Source organism: Notamacropus eugenii, chromosome 3 (assembly GCF_028372415.1).
Source record: "Notamacropus eugenii isolate mMacEug1 chromosome 3, mMacEug1.pri_v2, whole genome shotgun sequence".
NCBI lineage: Eukaryota > Metazoa > Chordata > Mammalia > Diprotodontia > Macropodidae > Notamacropus > Notamacropus eugenii.
In genome coordinates, this window is record NC_092874.1 from 361,907,959 (window position 1) to 361,923,527 (window position 15,569).

At 37.7% G+C, this 15,569-nt stretch overlaps 1 protein-coding gene and 1 pseudogene across 1 annotated transcript; both read left to right on the top strand.

The window, feature by feature from the left end:
• Positions 1 to 2,575: 2,575 nt before the first annotated feature.
• On the top strand, positions 2,576 to 3,166 carry LOC140531664 (interferon beta-like; annotated as a pseudogene).
• Positions 3,167 to 8,564: 5,398 nt separating this feature from the next.
• LOC140531665 (interferon tau-like) lies at positions 8,565 to 9,116 on the top strand. Its single transcript, XM_072650475.1, has one exon. The coding sequence runs from the start codon at positions 8,565 to 8,567 to the stop codon at positions 9,114 to 9,116; it is 552 nt and encodes a 183-aa protein (XP_072506576.1).
• The last annotated feature ends 6,453 nt before the right edge of the window (positions 9,117 to 15,569 follow it).

Here is a 15,569-nt window from a genome sequence, read left to right on the forward strand (position 1 = left end):
GGGAGAAAAGATTTCTAAATATCTAGAAAGAAATGCCTTTCGACATTTGCTTTTAAAATAGGACAGAAAATAAATCTATGACAATGAGAAACAGAAGAATTAAAAATATTCTCCACAAATAACAACACAACCCACAAAAAAGTTTTGAAAGGGAAAGGGATAAGTAAAAAAAGAAAATCATCTTAAAGTGCATTTGGGGAGAATTAAATTATTTACCTTAGGCTTTATGGTAAAAATAAAACCAAACACCCAACAGACACAATCAGATGTAGGACTTCCACTTTGAAATATCTAATAGGCAGCTGGAAATATATAACTGGAACTCAAAAAGGCAGCAGTGATGGATTGAGGAGTCATCTGCCTAGCAATGACAATTAAACCCATGTTAACTGATGAATTCACTTAGTACAAGAGAATGTGCAAAGGATAAAAGAGGGCCCAGGACAGAATCTCAGAAAACACCCATCTTAGAAGGGATGATATGCATGATGAACCAGGGAAGGAGGGAGAGAAGAAGTCAGACAAGAGGGGAAAGCATCAAGAGAGGTCATTGTCACAAGAGGAAGAATGTCCCAGAGAAGAAGGTGTCAACAATGTAAAATATTGAAGAGACAATGACTGAGAAAAAAGTCCATTCAATTTGACAATTAAGAGATCAACAGAACCCAGATGGACGCAAATGTTTTCAGCATCTTTTCTGTGTGGGAAAAGAACTAGAAATTAAAGAGGTGCTCATCAACTGAGGAAGTGCTGAACAAATTATGGTATATGAATGTGATAGAATACTCCTTTGTGATGATGATGAAAGGGAAGGTGTCTGAGAAACATGAGGAGACATAGGAGGGAAAGAAAATAAATTTTTGTTAATTAAAAACAAACAATTTTTATTGCATGTTGGATTGAATCAAAGTACTGTTGTCCAATCCTCCAACCTCTTTTCACATTATTTCTCCTTTCCAAAAGGGTTTTGAGGAAATATTCTCCACATTGCCCTATAATTTGGGTTCTGTTACTACACGTTATGCTAACAAATACAAGAGATAGGAGGGTTTAGTGATTTTTCAATCAATCTGTACTTTTCTTTGTGATTCTATCTCATCCCTCCCTCACCCAAAAGAAAGTCAAGTGCAAGTCATGTCATCATTTCTCTGATCCCATGGTCTTCTTTGGAAATGAAAAACAAACACATACATCCACAAAATTCACTCTCTAAATTAATTCAATAAACAGGCATTAAGCACTGACTTAGAAAGGGAATTGGGAGCCATAGTGTGGCAATTTATGTTCTTAAATAGAAAACCAGTAGTAGCTGACCCTCATTTCCTTTTTTGGCAGTTACTAGTTCGATAGTAAAGAGGAGAACTCTGTATTTCCAAAAGGCATTTAATAATTTCCCCTCCACAGAATAGACCTGTCAACACTACATAGACACAATGTTACTCTCATCAGAAAGTCTGGGCAGTTGTTCAGGATGGATATGGAGCTTATAACCCTACTGAATAGTTCAGCCTATCTACAAGTGAGGCTAATTGTAGGTACAAAAGTGACATATGCCAACCTAGTGAAGAGCTCCCTGGACATTTTCTTTGAGGAATGGACCACACGTAAAGTTGCTGAGAGTCATTGAAAACCTTGGCAACCTGATAAGATTGAATAGAACTTGAGACCTACTTAACATAATCTTTAAGAACACAAGGTCTGCTCCACACCTCATTTTTACCATGATGAAGTGTTGGAATAGAACTGTAATGAATTTCATACCAGTGAAAGGAGGATCATTGATGGTAGATGGTTATATGCAACACAAATCATAAGGACTAATGACATGTAAAGTTTTCTTAATACAAACAATATCTATTATTAATAATAAAATAGCTAGCACTCATCTAGCCCCAAAGAATTTTACAAATTTTGTCTTAATTTATGCTCATAACACTCCTCACATGTAAGTGTTACTATTATCCTCCTTTTACAGATGAAGAAACTGAGGCAGACAGAGGCTTAGTGACTTGCCAAGGGTCACCTCATCAGAAAGTATCTGAGGCCAAATTTAAAGTCAGGTCTTCCTGGCTCCAGTTCTAGTATTCAATTATCCAGCTGCCTCTTTAATCAAATTGTTTTGAGATGAAAGGGTTAATTGCAAATTGATTAGGAATAAAAATGAAGATTGCTATAAACCAATAATTTTATGGAAGAAGCCAAAGACAAAAGTTATCCTTGCTCTACTAAAAGAACTGCTCTATATTCTAGAAAGTCTTTCTATCATATAGGCTTTAATTTAGGATAGAAAGTTGATTCTGACAATTAGTTCCTTTTCTATTATTAAATGCGCAGTGAAACTCTTGTTGTTTTGTGGTCTACATGTGTGTAAAGCACACAGGTCAATTTCTTGCTAAGCACCTAAGAGAAAACAGCAACATAGTAGAAAAATGTAGATGACATAACAAAAGGAAAAATGAGAAATGAAAAGTGGGAAATTACTGTGTTCAAGAAAAATGTGAATGGCATCTCTCAATAAATAGCTGACACCCATAGAGGAAAGCCATTCACACTGCAGACCTTGGAAGAGTCAACACAGCCACCTCCTTACAAATTCACCATGGCCAATAGCAGCATGGTACAACTGGTCCTTCTCCTGCTCCTCTCTGTTGCTGTCTCTTCTGACCAGTTTGATTCACTTCGCTTCCATCAAAGAAGAACCAATCACAGGAGTTTGAGTCTCCTGAAGGAAATGATTGGAGAAATTCATCCAAAATGTCTTCGAGAGGGAATGGACTTCAAGGTCCCTCGGGAGATTGTACAGCCCAAGCACTGCCAAAAGGAGAATGCCACCATGGTCATCCATGAGATGCTCCAGCATATCTTCCTCCTCTTTAGCAGCAAAAATGGCAGCCCTGGTGTGAATGAGACCATCACTGAGACATTCCTCAGTGGAATCTATCAGCAAATGGTGCATCTGGAAATGGCTTTGGAAGAAGAGATGCACCAGGTCAATAGCATCTGGGGGAGTGAAGACAGCACCTTGGCTCTCAACAATTATTATTAAGGAATAATGAACTATCTGAAAAGCAAAGAGTACAGCAGCTGTGCCTGGAAGAGGGTCCAGGTGGAAATCAGGAGGAATTTTGTCTTCCTCAATAATTGGACAGAATGTCTCAAAAACTGAAGGATCTGGAGTTTTCCCTTCAGAAACTAGACAGTGCATACAAATGTTACAGGTGTCCCTAAAACCAACTGTTGCTGCTTGGAATAGGTGCCATCCGACATATTGGACTTGACATGAAACCTGGACAGTTTTGCAGTTTTGTTTATTTTGCAAATAGTTATTTATTTATTTGTTTATTTATTCAAGAGATCTATTTAAGGTGTTTGTTTTTTTTTTTTTTTACCTTTGAACAATAAATTATTTTTTAATCTTATGTGTTCCCTTGTCTTTTCAACTCAATTCATTTCTTCACTAAGTTGAAAAATAGTACTTTGGCAGGTATTGTGCACTAGGCACAATGCTTCTACATCTTTTTAATAATTCAGTAATTTCTTACTCCTTAAGTTTCTCCTTTTCCTGGAGTTCTTCATTTTATCTTTGGGTTTTCAGAAAAAGAAAGAAGAGCTAAGAATTTAGAAAGCAAAGTCAGAGGAAGTTCTTTCTGAATTTGCCCTGACATATTTGGCTTCAGAGAGCTTTAAATGCATATCTATATATTAAAATCTAAGACAAGGTCCTTCCCTTCAGGGGTCTTCTAGTCATGGGTAACCCTCTCCCCTCCTTAACCACTCCTACTCCTTCCCAAACCTTCTTTTTACTAGTTTAAAATGGAATCTATCCCTTAGGGATCTATCATGTGTGCAAGATGCTATGAAAAGAAAGGGTTGTTATAATAAAGCGAAAGTTATAGATGGGGATTTCCTTCACTGATATTCTTCCGTCTGTGTCATACTGTTTACCTTTCAAAGCACTCAGTTTTGGATTATATGGAGATTTTTTTTCCTCATAAATTTTCAGTTTAAAACCTAGCTTTAGATTTTATGAATTTTTCTCTTTCCTGATCAAATTTCATTTCAGCGAATAGGCTCCTCTGCTCACTCTCCATCTTCCCTCTCTCATGAAGGGAAACTAGTAGTGAAGCATTCGGACCATTAATGGCTACTTACTTTCCTAGCTCTTTGGTCACACACAGGGGAGATGCTGTGTCTTGGTTTTGTGTCTCACCAGCCTCACCCATTGTCACCTCTGCCTTCCTCTTCTGGCTTTATGCTCCACTTATGCCTGACCTGCATCAGGAATCTCTTCCATCTTCTCAATGAATCATTAACACAGTGACCTGGATGGTCCACACACTACCTGTGCTCTCTCTGGGGACCCTGCTACAGCTCCCTGTTAACAACATGGGCACTTGGGAGCTCTGGGTTAAAATGCCTATTTGGCGCCATTTAGTTACTTTCTGAAGACATCTTTCCAGAAGAAATCCACAAGAATTATGAGCTGAGGATTGTAGACATCATTATTTCTTCTTCAATTCAGCTCAATTCAACCAACTCTGACCTGAATCTGTGAGTTGCTTTTTCCCCAAACCCTGTGATTTCTTTTTCTTCTCAACAAAAAAAAAATGAGAAAAGAAATAATTTTATGGGAAAAACAGAACAAAGCAAAACAAAGTAATGCATGTAAGTCTATCTGTAGTCTTGCAGGGATATTTATCTACCCTTCATGTAATATGAAATGTACTAATAGAATTTTTAAAAGTATTGACTCCTTGTATGAAATTCCCTAGTTTAGAATGTCATGAGAACGTTTCAGTCAGTCACCATCTTAATGCAAGTTCAATGTGAGGGAACTGGGTCCTGAGAATGTGAGAAAGAATGAGAAATAATCACTTAGAATTATCCTTAGATGCACAAATTTTCATAGTGTTTTACCTTTGGGGGTTACAAACAAACAAAGAAACTTCTAGGGTCTGTTGAGGTGAACCACTCTTAAGTGACTCGTACAAATGAGATCTTTTCCATTAAATGGTGAATGTTCTTGATTCAGGAAATTTACCCCCTGAAGTTAGATGTTTGTTGAAAGGCCAAGTACATTTGTCTAGTCTCTAAGCAATTCATGACAACTTCAGCCAGTAGATGGAAGCATGATTCCAATCAAATAAGGACTGATTTTTGTAGAACTTTGGCCTCATATGGAATAAGAAACTTTAGGTGGGAACTGACTATTTCAGCAAGGAACATGTGATCATTTGGAGCGTGGAAAGATTCTTTAAATTTCACCCTATTCTGGTGGTCTTGTCTCCAACAAGATGACATCACACCCTGAAACATTCCCCCAGGTTATTCTTTCTCACCTCTGGCCTTCCTGGGATGCACAGGGCACTGGCTTCTCAGGGCTTACTCATGTGACCAAGACACCCATTGCTGCTATGAAAGCATCTTCAAACTCTGACTCCCCTGACTTCCATCACTCCCTGGCTACAGCAATCACTCCTCAGTGTCTAATGCAATGACTTGTGAGGAAGTGCACACACAAAATTTTCTTCCTTCCTTCCTTCTTTATTTCCTTTTTTCCTTTCTTTCTGTGAAAAAGAGTGGACTGGCATGGATATATTATGATTGCATTATTTCCTCCCTCACTGAGAAGCTAGGAATCCAAAACAAACAATTTTTTTTTGATGAGTAAAAGTGGACCAGAATGGATAAATTGTGATTACCTTATCTCCTCCTCTCTCAAATCCTGTAAATACATCCCTCTTCTAAACTTCACCATCAGGGTCAAAATTTTGACGTTAATTCTTGACCTCCAAACCTCACTTTCCCCCATGCCATATGTCACTTCAGTTACCAAATCATGTCATTTCTAACATCACAATATCTCTCATATATGTCTCCACTCTACTTATCCAGCTACTTTTAGAAGAAACTATTGCAGCAAATTCCTAATTAGTTTCTCTGCCTCCAGTTTGCCCTAATATCATCGATGCATTTTCCTCAAGCACTGACCATATCAGTATCCTGATAAATAAATGTCAGTGATTCCCTAATGTCTCCACAATGAAATGTTATTTTGTCTTTACTTTATCCTTTTTTATTTATATTTCTGCCTGTCCTAAAAATTCGTAATACATATGTATGTACACATATATGTATACGTATTTTTTTTCCTTTTTTCTTTTTTGAGAAAGGAGGAATGTGAGTATGGAATATTCCAAATCCAATCAGAATCAGTTAATTTCTTGATTAACCTTTGTAAACTTTTTCTCTTTTTTGTTTATAATAAAATAATGATAATAGGTAGCATTGACATGGCATCTACTATGTACCAGGCATGGCTAAGGATTTGGATATATAATTTCATTTTGATCCTTCCAACCATCTGGGAGGAAGATGCTCCTGTGACAAATGAAGAATGAGGCAAATTCAGGAGAAGCAATTTGCCCAAGGTTATGTAGCTTTGAAGAGCCTGAGGAAAGATCTGAACTCAGGTCTTCCTGATTCCAGGCCTAGCACTCTATCCATTGTGCCACCTACATGCCTTTGATACAAAGGATAGTTCACTGAGGTGAAGGAAGGAAATACTTTTTTTTCCTTCAGAAACAGACAAATACACACACACAGACATATGTATGTATGCATATAATTATATATTCATAAATAAAGGTGATAAAAACATGTAATTAAATGTTAGTTCTAAAAGTGGGTTGTATTTTGGAAGGTAATGTATGAAAACTTTAAAGGTTCTGGACATGGGTCAGATCTTTGCATCCTCATTATCTGGAACGTCTTTTCCTACTCCTACATGTTGCCCCCTAGGCTTCCATAACATTAAAAGCTCACGTAACAATTGCTATGGAGACATTGCTATAAAGGTCCCTGTGAGCCCTTCTACTCCAACACCCTCATTTTACAGATGAGGAAACTGAGGTTTAGAAAAGTAAAGTGACTTTCCCACGGTCACCCAGGTAAGAAGTGATAGAGACACGATTGGACACAGACTCTCCAACTACAAAGACAATCTTCCTATCACTGAAACCCGGTGAGGCTACGGGGATGCACAGTAAACATGATAAAAATGAAAGCAGAAAAAGTAACTTTCTCCTCTGGCAACTTGTTCCCTCTCCAAAAAGAAAATCTTCAAAAGCTCAAGTAATGAAACAGATGAAAAGGAAATTGAAAGCACATTAAATTGATGAAAATGGAAGCAGAAAAACGGCTCTCCCTACTGAACAAATGGAAATTCAGCTCAGTACAGTACAATGCAATGATGTCACCAACTGAGAACGTGGATTGGAGCCAAGACAAACCACAAGCCAAGAGTACGACCAAGAGAGATGAAGTAGATTCTAAGTGACAACAAAAATTGTCAAATCTGTCCTCCCCTACAATCTAAGCTACCCCAAAAAGACCTTCAATAGATCCCCCACAACAGCTGTAGCACCCTGTTTTCCATGTTAAGAACTCATAAAGGGAAATCTATGAGACTGAAATTGCCCACTTTTATTCTGCCATATAAACAAAATAAAAATTATTTTTTATTAAAAATTATTAAAAAATCTTATTGACTTTTATTATTAAAAGTCACCCTTGAGTCAAGTGAAGATATAGTCATACCTATCTTATTTTTGATCCAATTTTGTTCTGTCCCAAACAATAGGATTGAAACACAGAATATGAATGTCAGAAGGGGACAAGTATCTTGGAAATTATTTCAGTTCAATAGTTCAGTTCAAAAACCTAATATTCAATTATAGTGTGTTCTCAGGTTCAGATACGCACACAGAACTCTCTATTATAGGGAAGGCATGGTGGAAGGAAGAAGACAGAGAAGGTATCATAGAGGAAGTCACAGTTCGGCACTGAACATGCAGATGCAAAGAGATGGAGGAAAGCACTGCAGACACACAGCTACAAGGAAGTAGCAGATGGCAGGATGGGACTAAAGTAGTCAGATTTGGACCCAAAATGAGTTAGAATACTTAGCACCTGAGTATTTTGTAATAAGTCACTTAAATCTCTGAGAATCTTGGGTTTTCATCAATAAAATCAAAATAATATTAGTTTCCTGTGTGTTCACAAGAGTTTGCAGAAGTGTTTTGTAAACCTTAAATTGTTGCACACATATAAATTATTGTTATTATTGCAATTATCAGGACACGATGGGCAAAGGTGGATGAGGACCTGAAGTTTGGTGGGTTCAATAGGGAGGAAAAGGACAGGCAGGTGGAAGGAGTAATTCCATAGGTAATGCTGATGAGATTCTATAACTGACCACACTTTCACCACCCTGTGCTAGATGCTGGGGAGATACAAGATTGCCAGAATAGATCTAGTGCTGAATTTAGGGGCCTTTTTACAAATAAATCCAATGATGATTTTTTTATGGCATCTTCTAAAACCAATGTGGAAAGTATGTAAAAGAAAGTAGAAAGTGCTGGGAAATTCCATGCTAAGAAATGACAACTGCACTTAATACTATTTAAGAGACAGTGGATTAGAGGCCAGATAACCCAAGAAGCTGAGACAAAGGCTCACTGGTCTCCCAGCCCAGCCAAACTCAAACTATCTTCAGTGTCACCATGATCTCCTGGACCTTGTTGCCAGTTTCCCTGATGCTGCTCTGCTCCAGCATCCTGGGCTCCCTGGGCTGTGACCTGACTCAGGCCCTTCTGGAAGACTTCTCCCTTCTGCACCAAATGAGCACATTTTCCTTGGGGCCATGTTGGAAGGACAGGGCCAATTTCAACTTCCCAAAGGAAATCATGGAAGGCTGCCAACTCCAGAGGGAAAATGGCACAGTCATTGTTCATGACATGCTCCAGCAGATCTTCTCCATCTTCAACCTGAATGCCACTCCTGCTGCTTGGAATCAGACCCAGTTCATACAACTGCTCAGTGGACTGGATCAGCAGCTAGAACAGCTGGAGAGGTGTGTTAGGCAGGATGTAGAGTGGGAAGAGCCTTCCTTGGAAAGTGAGCATCCCAGACTGGCCCTGAAGAATTACTTCCAAGGGATAAGTAAATACCTACAAGATAAAGAGTACAGCCACTGTGCCTGGGAAATTGTAAGAGTAGAGATGAGGAAGATTTTTCTGTTCATGAGCAAACTCACAAGAAAACTTAGGGACTGAGGATGAAGAAATGGCCTCTCCAAACACTTCAGCTCCTTGACCAATTTCCTGTTTCCAGCATACGATAGTTAAAACGTACAGTCCTTTCTGTATCATCTGAAATACATCTGAATTCAGTGTATTGTTTTTATGTTGTTTTTCCTGAGAGGCAATTGGAGTTAAGTGATCAACTTAGGGTGACACAGCCAGCAACTGTCAAGTATCTGAGGCTAGATTTGAACTCAAGTCCTCTTGACTTCCAGGCTATCAACTGTGCCACCTAAGTGCCACTCGCTGGATTGTTTTCAAAATAATTTAAGTTGTCATTCATAAAAATGTAGGGTCTAACAGTACAGAATAGTTTCATCTGTACTCAGTGGCAAAACAGTTGTAATGGTATGATTGAGACTGATATTTATTATATAATATTAATATTTTATGTTTATATAATATTTATAACTGATATATATTTATGCTGCTCGTTATTGTTCATTGAGATGAGTATGTATTTGTGTGGTATTAATAATATCCTATTTTTATATTAAATCTAATTTTTAAAAAAGTTTTTGTTTCATTATTTTTACTAAAGAAACTCTCACTGAAAAGCTCACTAGATGTTCCCAAAGGAATGGATAACAGATTCGGTGGAAAAATTCAATTCAAGCAACATTTATTAAGCATTTACTATATACAAGGCAATGAAGGAGATGCTGGTAACACAGTGAGGAAGAATTGTCCAGTTACTTCCCTCAGAAAGATAATAGTTTCATGTAGGGTTTCTTCACCTAAGATCCTTAGGGTCTGTAGATAAATTTCAAGAGATTTTTGAATTTGGATAAGAAAAACATTACACATTTAATTTCTCTAAACTCTAATTATAATTTAACATCCTCCTCAATGCCAAAAAATAATTTATTCTGATGAGTCCATAGATTTCACTGTATTTCCTAATGGACATTAAGCACTCAAAAATAAAGAATCTCCCTTCTCATGGGACTATGCAACATGTACCCAAATACATGTGATCCAACAGAAGATGAAATCAAGGCACAAAGATAGAGGGCCAAAAGCAGGTGGTCCAATACGATATTATAGGGGAGAGATCACCTTTAGATGAGAGGGTGAAAAGCAGTTTGCTGGAGGTTGAGGCATAGAAACTGGATGTTAAAGGAAAAATAATATGCCAGAACTGTTCTTTGTCAGTTGCTCTAGGAGATCTTGTTGGTCAAAAACAAGCCCCAAAGCATAAAAAGTGTTTTTAGGAAGAATTTTATTAAGTTGGTTCAATAGAGAAGAGAGCCAGAAAAGGTATGACTCTCTCCCTTGAATCTCTGTTAAATTTCATATTATAAGGAGTTCAGACAAGGATGCAGGATGAGTGGCCTGCATATATGTAGGTTGCCTGAGATGCATATCAGCAAGTATGTAGAAACATTCAAGAAAATTCGGATGAAGATAAAACACAAGCTATTGGGTAGCCCCAAACACAAGCTTTTTGGGGGGACCCAAAGACCTAGCTGGGCAGACCCAAAAGAAGCATGCTGGCTCCTCTGGTCTCTAAGGTCAGCATGACTTATGATTTGAAATTAGAAAATTTCAGTTCACATAAAGTTATCTCCAAATAATATTAATAAGTAATCAAGTATTTTCCCAATAATCTTCATGGACTTTAAACAAAATGATGCTTCTACTGCTTGGAATAACTCAGCAGATTGGAGCCACAACTAGAATAGCCACAGAGGAGTTCTGAGTAGGAGATGAAGTGAGAAGAGCCTTCCTTGTAAAGTTAGCACCCCAGGTTGGCCCTGAAGAGCTATTTCTAAGGATTGAGTCAGTATTTTAAGATTAAGAAGTACAGTTAGTTCACCTGGGAATTTATCTGAGTTAAAATCAAGGGAGGCCATGTCTGTTATTATGAGGAAATGAAGGAAGAAGAAATTAGCTTTCTTAACATTTCAGCTCCTTAATTAAGTCAATGTTTCCTAAAAACAAGCAGCCAAGCATTGCAATAAAGTTTGGTTTCTACAACAAACGAAGTGTATATTAATTATCTGAAGTATTTAATACCATATAAGCTCTCATTTGAATACAGCAAAGGGATTAGTATGCAGAGATATCTCAGTAGGTAGACAACTTTACTTTTTTGTAATTTTCAAAATTACTGAACAGCCTTTTAAGGATTACACTGCTCACCACTTGGTGTGAGGAATGGGGCTAGAAAAATTGCCCTAAAAATTGTCTGCTTACCCAACCCTGGCCTGATTACCACAGCTGACAGGCAATCCCACTCTTTGGTTGAAACAAAAAAAAAATGTTCAAAATATACAATAACATCTGCAAAGATGATTCCACTCAACATCAGCCATGGAACATGTGCACACTTACAGACAACACAAAATCCAGTAGATCTGAAAGACGAGCTGCTATTGTTGCAAGAGAACTTCGCAGTTATCACATCCAAATAGCATCCAGATCTCCAAGTATATTATAAAGTGGTAATCATTAAAATAATCTGATACTGGCTAAGAAATGGAGTGGTAGATCACTGGAATAGAGTAGGTTCACAATACACACTAGTAAATGATCATACTCATTAGAACATTTTTGAAAAAGCAAAATATCCAATTTTCTGGGAAAAGAATTCAGTTTGAAAAGATTTTAACCAAAATTGCTGGGAAAGCTGGAAACCGGTCTGGCAAGAACTACTTATAGAGTAGCATTTCATACTTCATAAAAAGATAAGGTCAAAATGGGTACATGATTTAGAAATAAAGGGTGATGCCATAAGCAAATAATGGGATCATGGAATACTTTACCTGTGAGATCTATTGTAATAGAAGAATTTATGACAAACAGGTGATAAAGAAGATCATGAAAAGTAAAGTAGATAATTTTGATTAAATGAAATGTAAAACCTTTTGAACAAACAAAACAAACGCAGCCAAAATTAGAAACAAAGCAAGAAACTGGGTGGGAAGAAGGATCTAGTACAAGTTTCTCTGATTAAAAATCTCATTTTTCAGATATAAAGGGACTGAGCCAAATTGCTAAGTCTACGTATTTGAAGAGGAAGTTTTCAGAAGAAATCAATCAATAGTCATTTAAAAAAATACTCTAAATCACTATTGATCAGAGAAATGAAAAACCATACAACTGTGAGGTGTCACCTCAGATCTATTAGATTGGCAAACATGATAAAAAAGAAAAAGGATGAAGCTGGTGGAGATATGGAAAAATAGGTCCACTAATGCACTATTGGTAGAGTTGTGAACTGGTCTAATTATTCTGGAGAACAATTTGGAACTATGCCCAAAGAACTATTAAACTGTGTTTGACCCAGCAATACCACCACTAGGTCTGTATCTTAAAGAGATCAAAGCAAAAGGAAAAGGGCCTATAGGCATGAAAATGCTTATCGTGCCTCTTTTCATGGTGGCAAAGAGTTGGAAAGTTAGGGAATGGCCATCAGTTGAGGAATGGCTGAACAAGTAATGGTATGATTGTGATAAAGTATGATTGTACTATAAGAAATGACAAGGTGGGGGAGAGGGTTGTGGTTTCAGAAAAACCTAGGAAGACCTATACGAACTGATACAAAGTAAAGTGAGCAGAAGCAGACAAACATTGTACAGAATATAAGTAACATTGTAACTATGATCACCTGTGAAAAACTTAGCTACTGTGTCCAATGCTATGATCCAAGACAGTTACAAAGGCTTCAAGATGAAAAATGTTATCCAGCTTCATAGAGGGAACTGAGAAGCTCTGAGGACAGACTGAAGCATATTGCTTTTCACTTTTTTTTATTGCTTTTCTTGAAACATGCCAAATATAGAAATGTTTTGCATATCTTCCAAATGATAATAGGCATCATATTACTGCTTGCCTTCTGAATGGTGGGAAGGGACTGGAGGAAGGAAAAGAATTTGGAACTCAATATTTTAAAAAGAAATGTGAAAAAATCCATTTTTTTATACATTTTCAATCAAGAGAATTTCTACACCAGCAATGAAACCATAGCACCTAATAACAAGTAAACAAAAACAACAAAATTACACTGTCACTAAACAAACAGTATCCTTTAAGACAGTACATTAAGCAGTTCACTTTTGAGGTCTACTGGATTTTGTGTTGTCTATAAGTGTGAACACGTTTCATGTGCCGATGGTGAGTGGAATCATCTTTGCAGATGTTTTTTGTACATTATGTACATTTTTTTTCTGTTTCGAACCACATTGTGGGATTCCCCACATTCCCCGGTAACCAGGTCAGCCTTGGGTAACCACAATATTTAGGGCACCTTGTCTAACCCCTTCCTCACACCAGGAGATGAGTCACAGGATCCTTAAAAGGCTGCTCAGACACCCAGTAGATAGCTGCTTGAAGTACAGATAGACTTCACTACTGGTCCATTCACCAAATGCAGGACCTTAACACTTCTCACCTGAATTAGTGCCAGTAGCCTCCTAATTGATCTCCCTTATCTCAAGTCTTAAGTACCACAATATTCCTTTAAAACATATTTAAAACTGTGTCTCAGTTCCTTAACAATAATTCAGTGCTTTCCTCTCAAATATCCCATAAAGAAGAAAGGGCAGGTGTTATTGTCTTCACTTTCTGGAGAAGAAAATGGAGGTTTGAAAAACTAATGGGAGCCCCCTGTCATATCTGAGGCAAACTAAGGACACAGGGAAGACTAGGTTTTATTAGTGATGTGATTACTTCCTTAAGAACTAAAAACAGCTCAGGAAGATCAGCATTTTAGTTTATTTGGCTGCACTCAGTAATCCTGTCACTTGGACAGTGTGTAAGGACTTGCCATTGTCTATGTCCGTGTTTTCCTCCCATTCTGATCCTGGTTTCTTTTCACTTATTGCATAACCTAGTTGTTATCTTCAGCTTATGTCTTATGTCAGGAGTGCCTCATTATGTAAATCAACATTTTTTCTTTTACTGATTCTTTCACACCCCAGACAGAACATCCATCTCATGGATTTGACCTTTGGTTGCTTTACTTTTAGGTAATGGCCAGAAACTAGCAGACAGCCTAGACACATGCAGGCACACTCAAAAGCTGGGGGATGGGAACCAAACACATGCCAAGTAGATCACTTCAAAGGGCAGAAGTAATAAAAGTATAAATAGCTAAAGGCAACAAAAAATGGAAAGTGCAAGAAGTCTGTTAGAATTGGAAAGAAATCAATTGTGACTCTTGCCTTTCTCTTAACATTTTCCACAAACAGCTGAAAAGTCTAATGCACCCTGCTGCATTTTAGAGATAAGAAAATTCAGAGAGGCCAATGACTTCACTCAAGGTCATACAAATAGGACTAACTATAGGAACCACATTCGAGCCCAAGAAGATGGGCCACTGCAGCCAGTCTCTTTCCATGAAAGAACACATTTACTCCAGATCCACACATTCTCTGAATGGTGTTGTCCTGGGAAAGTCTGGACTGTAATTAGAGAGGTAGATTCTCTTCCCTCACACTATTCAGTGAATTACATACCTCTCCTGAGTAAAAAATGTTTAATGCTTTGACTTTCAATTATTCCTAAGGCCTCTCCGGATAGAGAAGTAGAAAGGTGCTCAGGTTACAGTATAAATCAAGAATGGGACAGGTATTTATTTCCTACATACAAAAGAAATATTAAACCCAAAATACTCAAAATATCCAAAACACTTAAACAGTACACAGGAATAACTGATAAGTGTAATTATACTCCTCCTGGAAACTGACACTTAAACCTTATCAGGTGGCTATGGGGCCTATGGTGGGACTGCCTAATAAACATTGTTACATTTCACCTAGGCTCTGGACTGTCTCCTTAAAGTCCATGTCTACTGTCCAACCAGTATTACTTCTCTTCTTGTCTGTGGTCATTTTCTGGTCACAGATTTTTATGTGTCAGCATAAACTTCCCCTGGTGCATCAGATGGATTCAGGACTTCTGGACCTCTCTGACTCACAAAGTTACCTCCCAACCTATATAAGTATATGTCAAGATCAATATTTGATCACCTATTCAGGAAACGGATCTCAGGGTAGAAAAGGCAGATGGGAACTCCACATCAAGGAAGCCTAGTTCATTCCTTTGCTCTAGTAGTGCTGTGAAAGTGGTCACTAGATAGTCCAGGGTGGGGGAACTTAACCACCCCTCTATATCCTCTCATAGGAAGTTTAATGAAAGAGAACTATTTGCCGCAAAAACAAAGGAATCTGGGAAGACTTGTATCAAAGTGCCTAGCACATAGGAATTGCTTAATAAATGCTTGTTGGCTTGAGTTGGTGTCCTCAACAAAAATAGGAAAGCTTGGAAGGAGGGCACATGAGGCAATGAGTTCTGTTTCAAAAATGATGAGTTTGAGATGACTGGAACATCCAATACAAAATGTCCAATAGGCTGTTGATGGAACTCAGAATACAGCCTAAGGTTGGAGATATATATATACACATATATACATACATATAC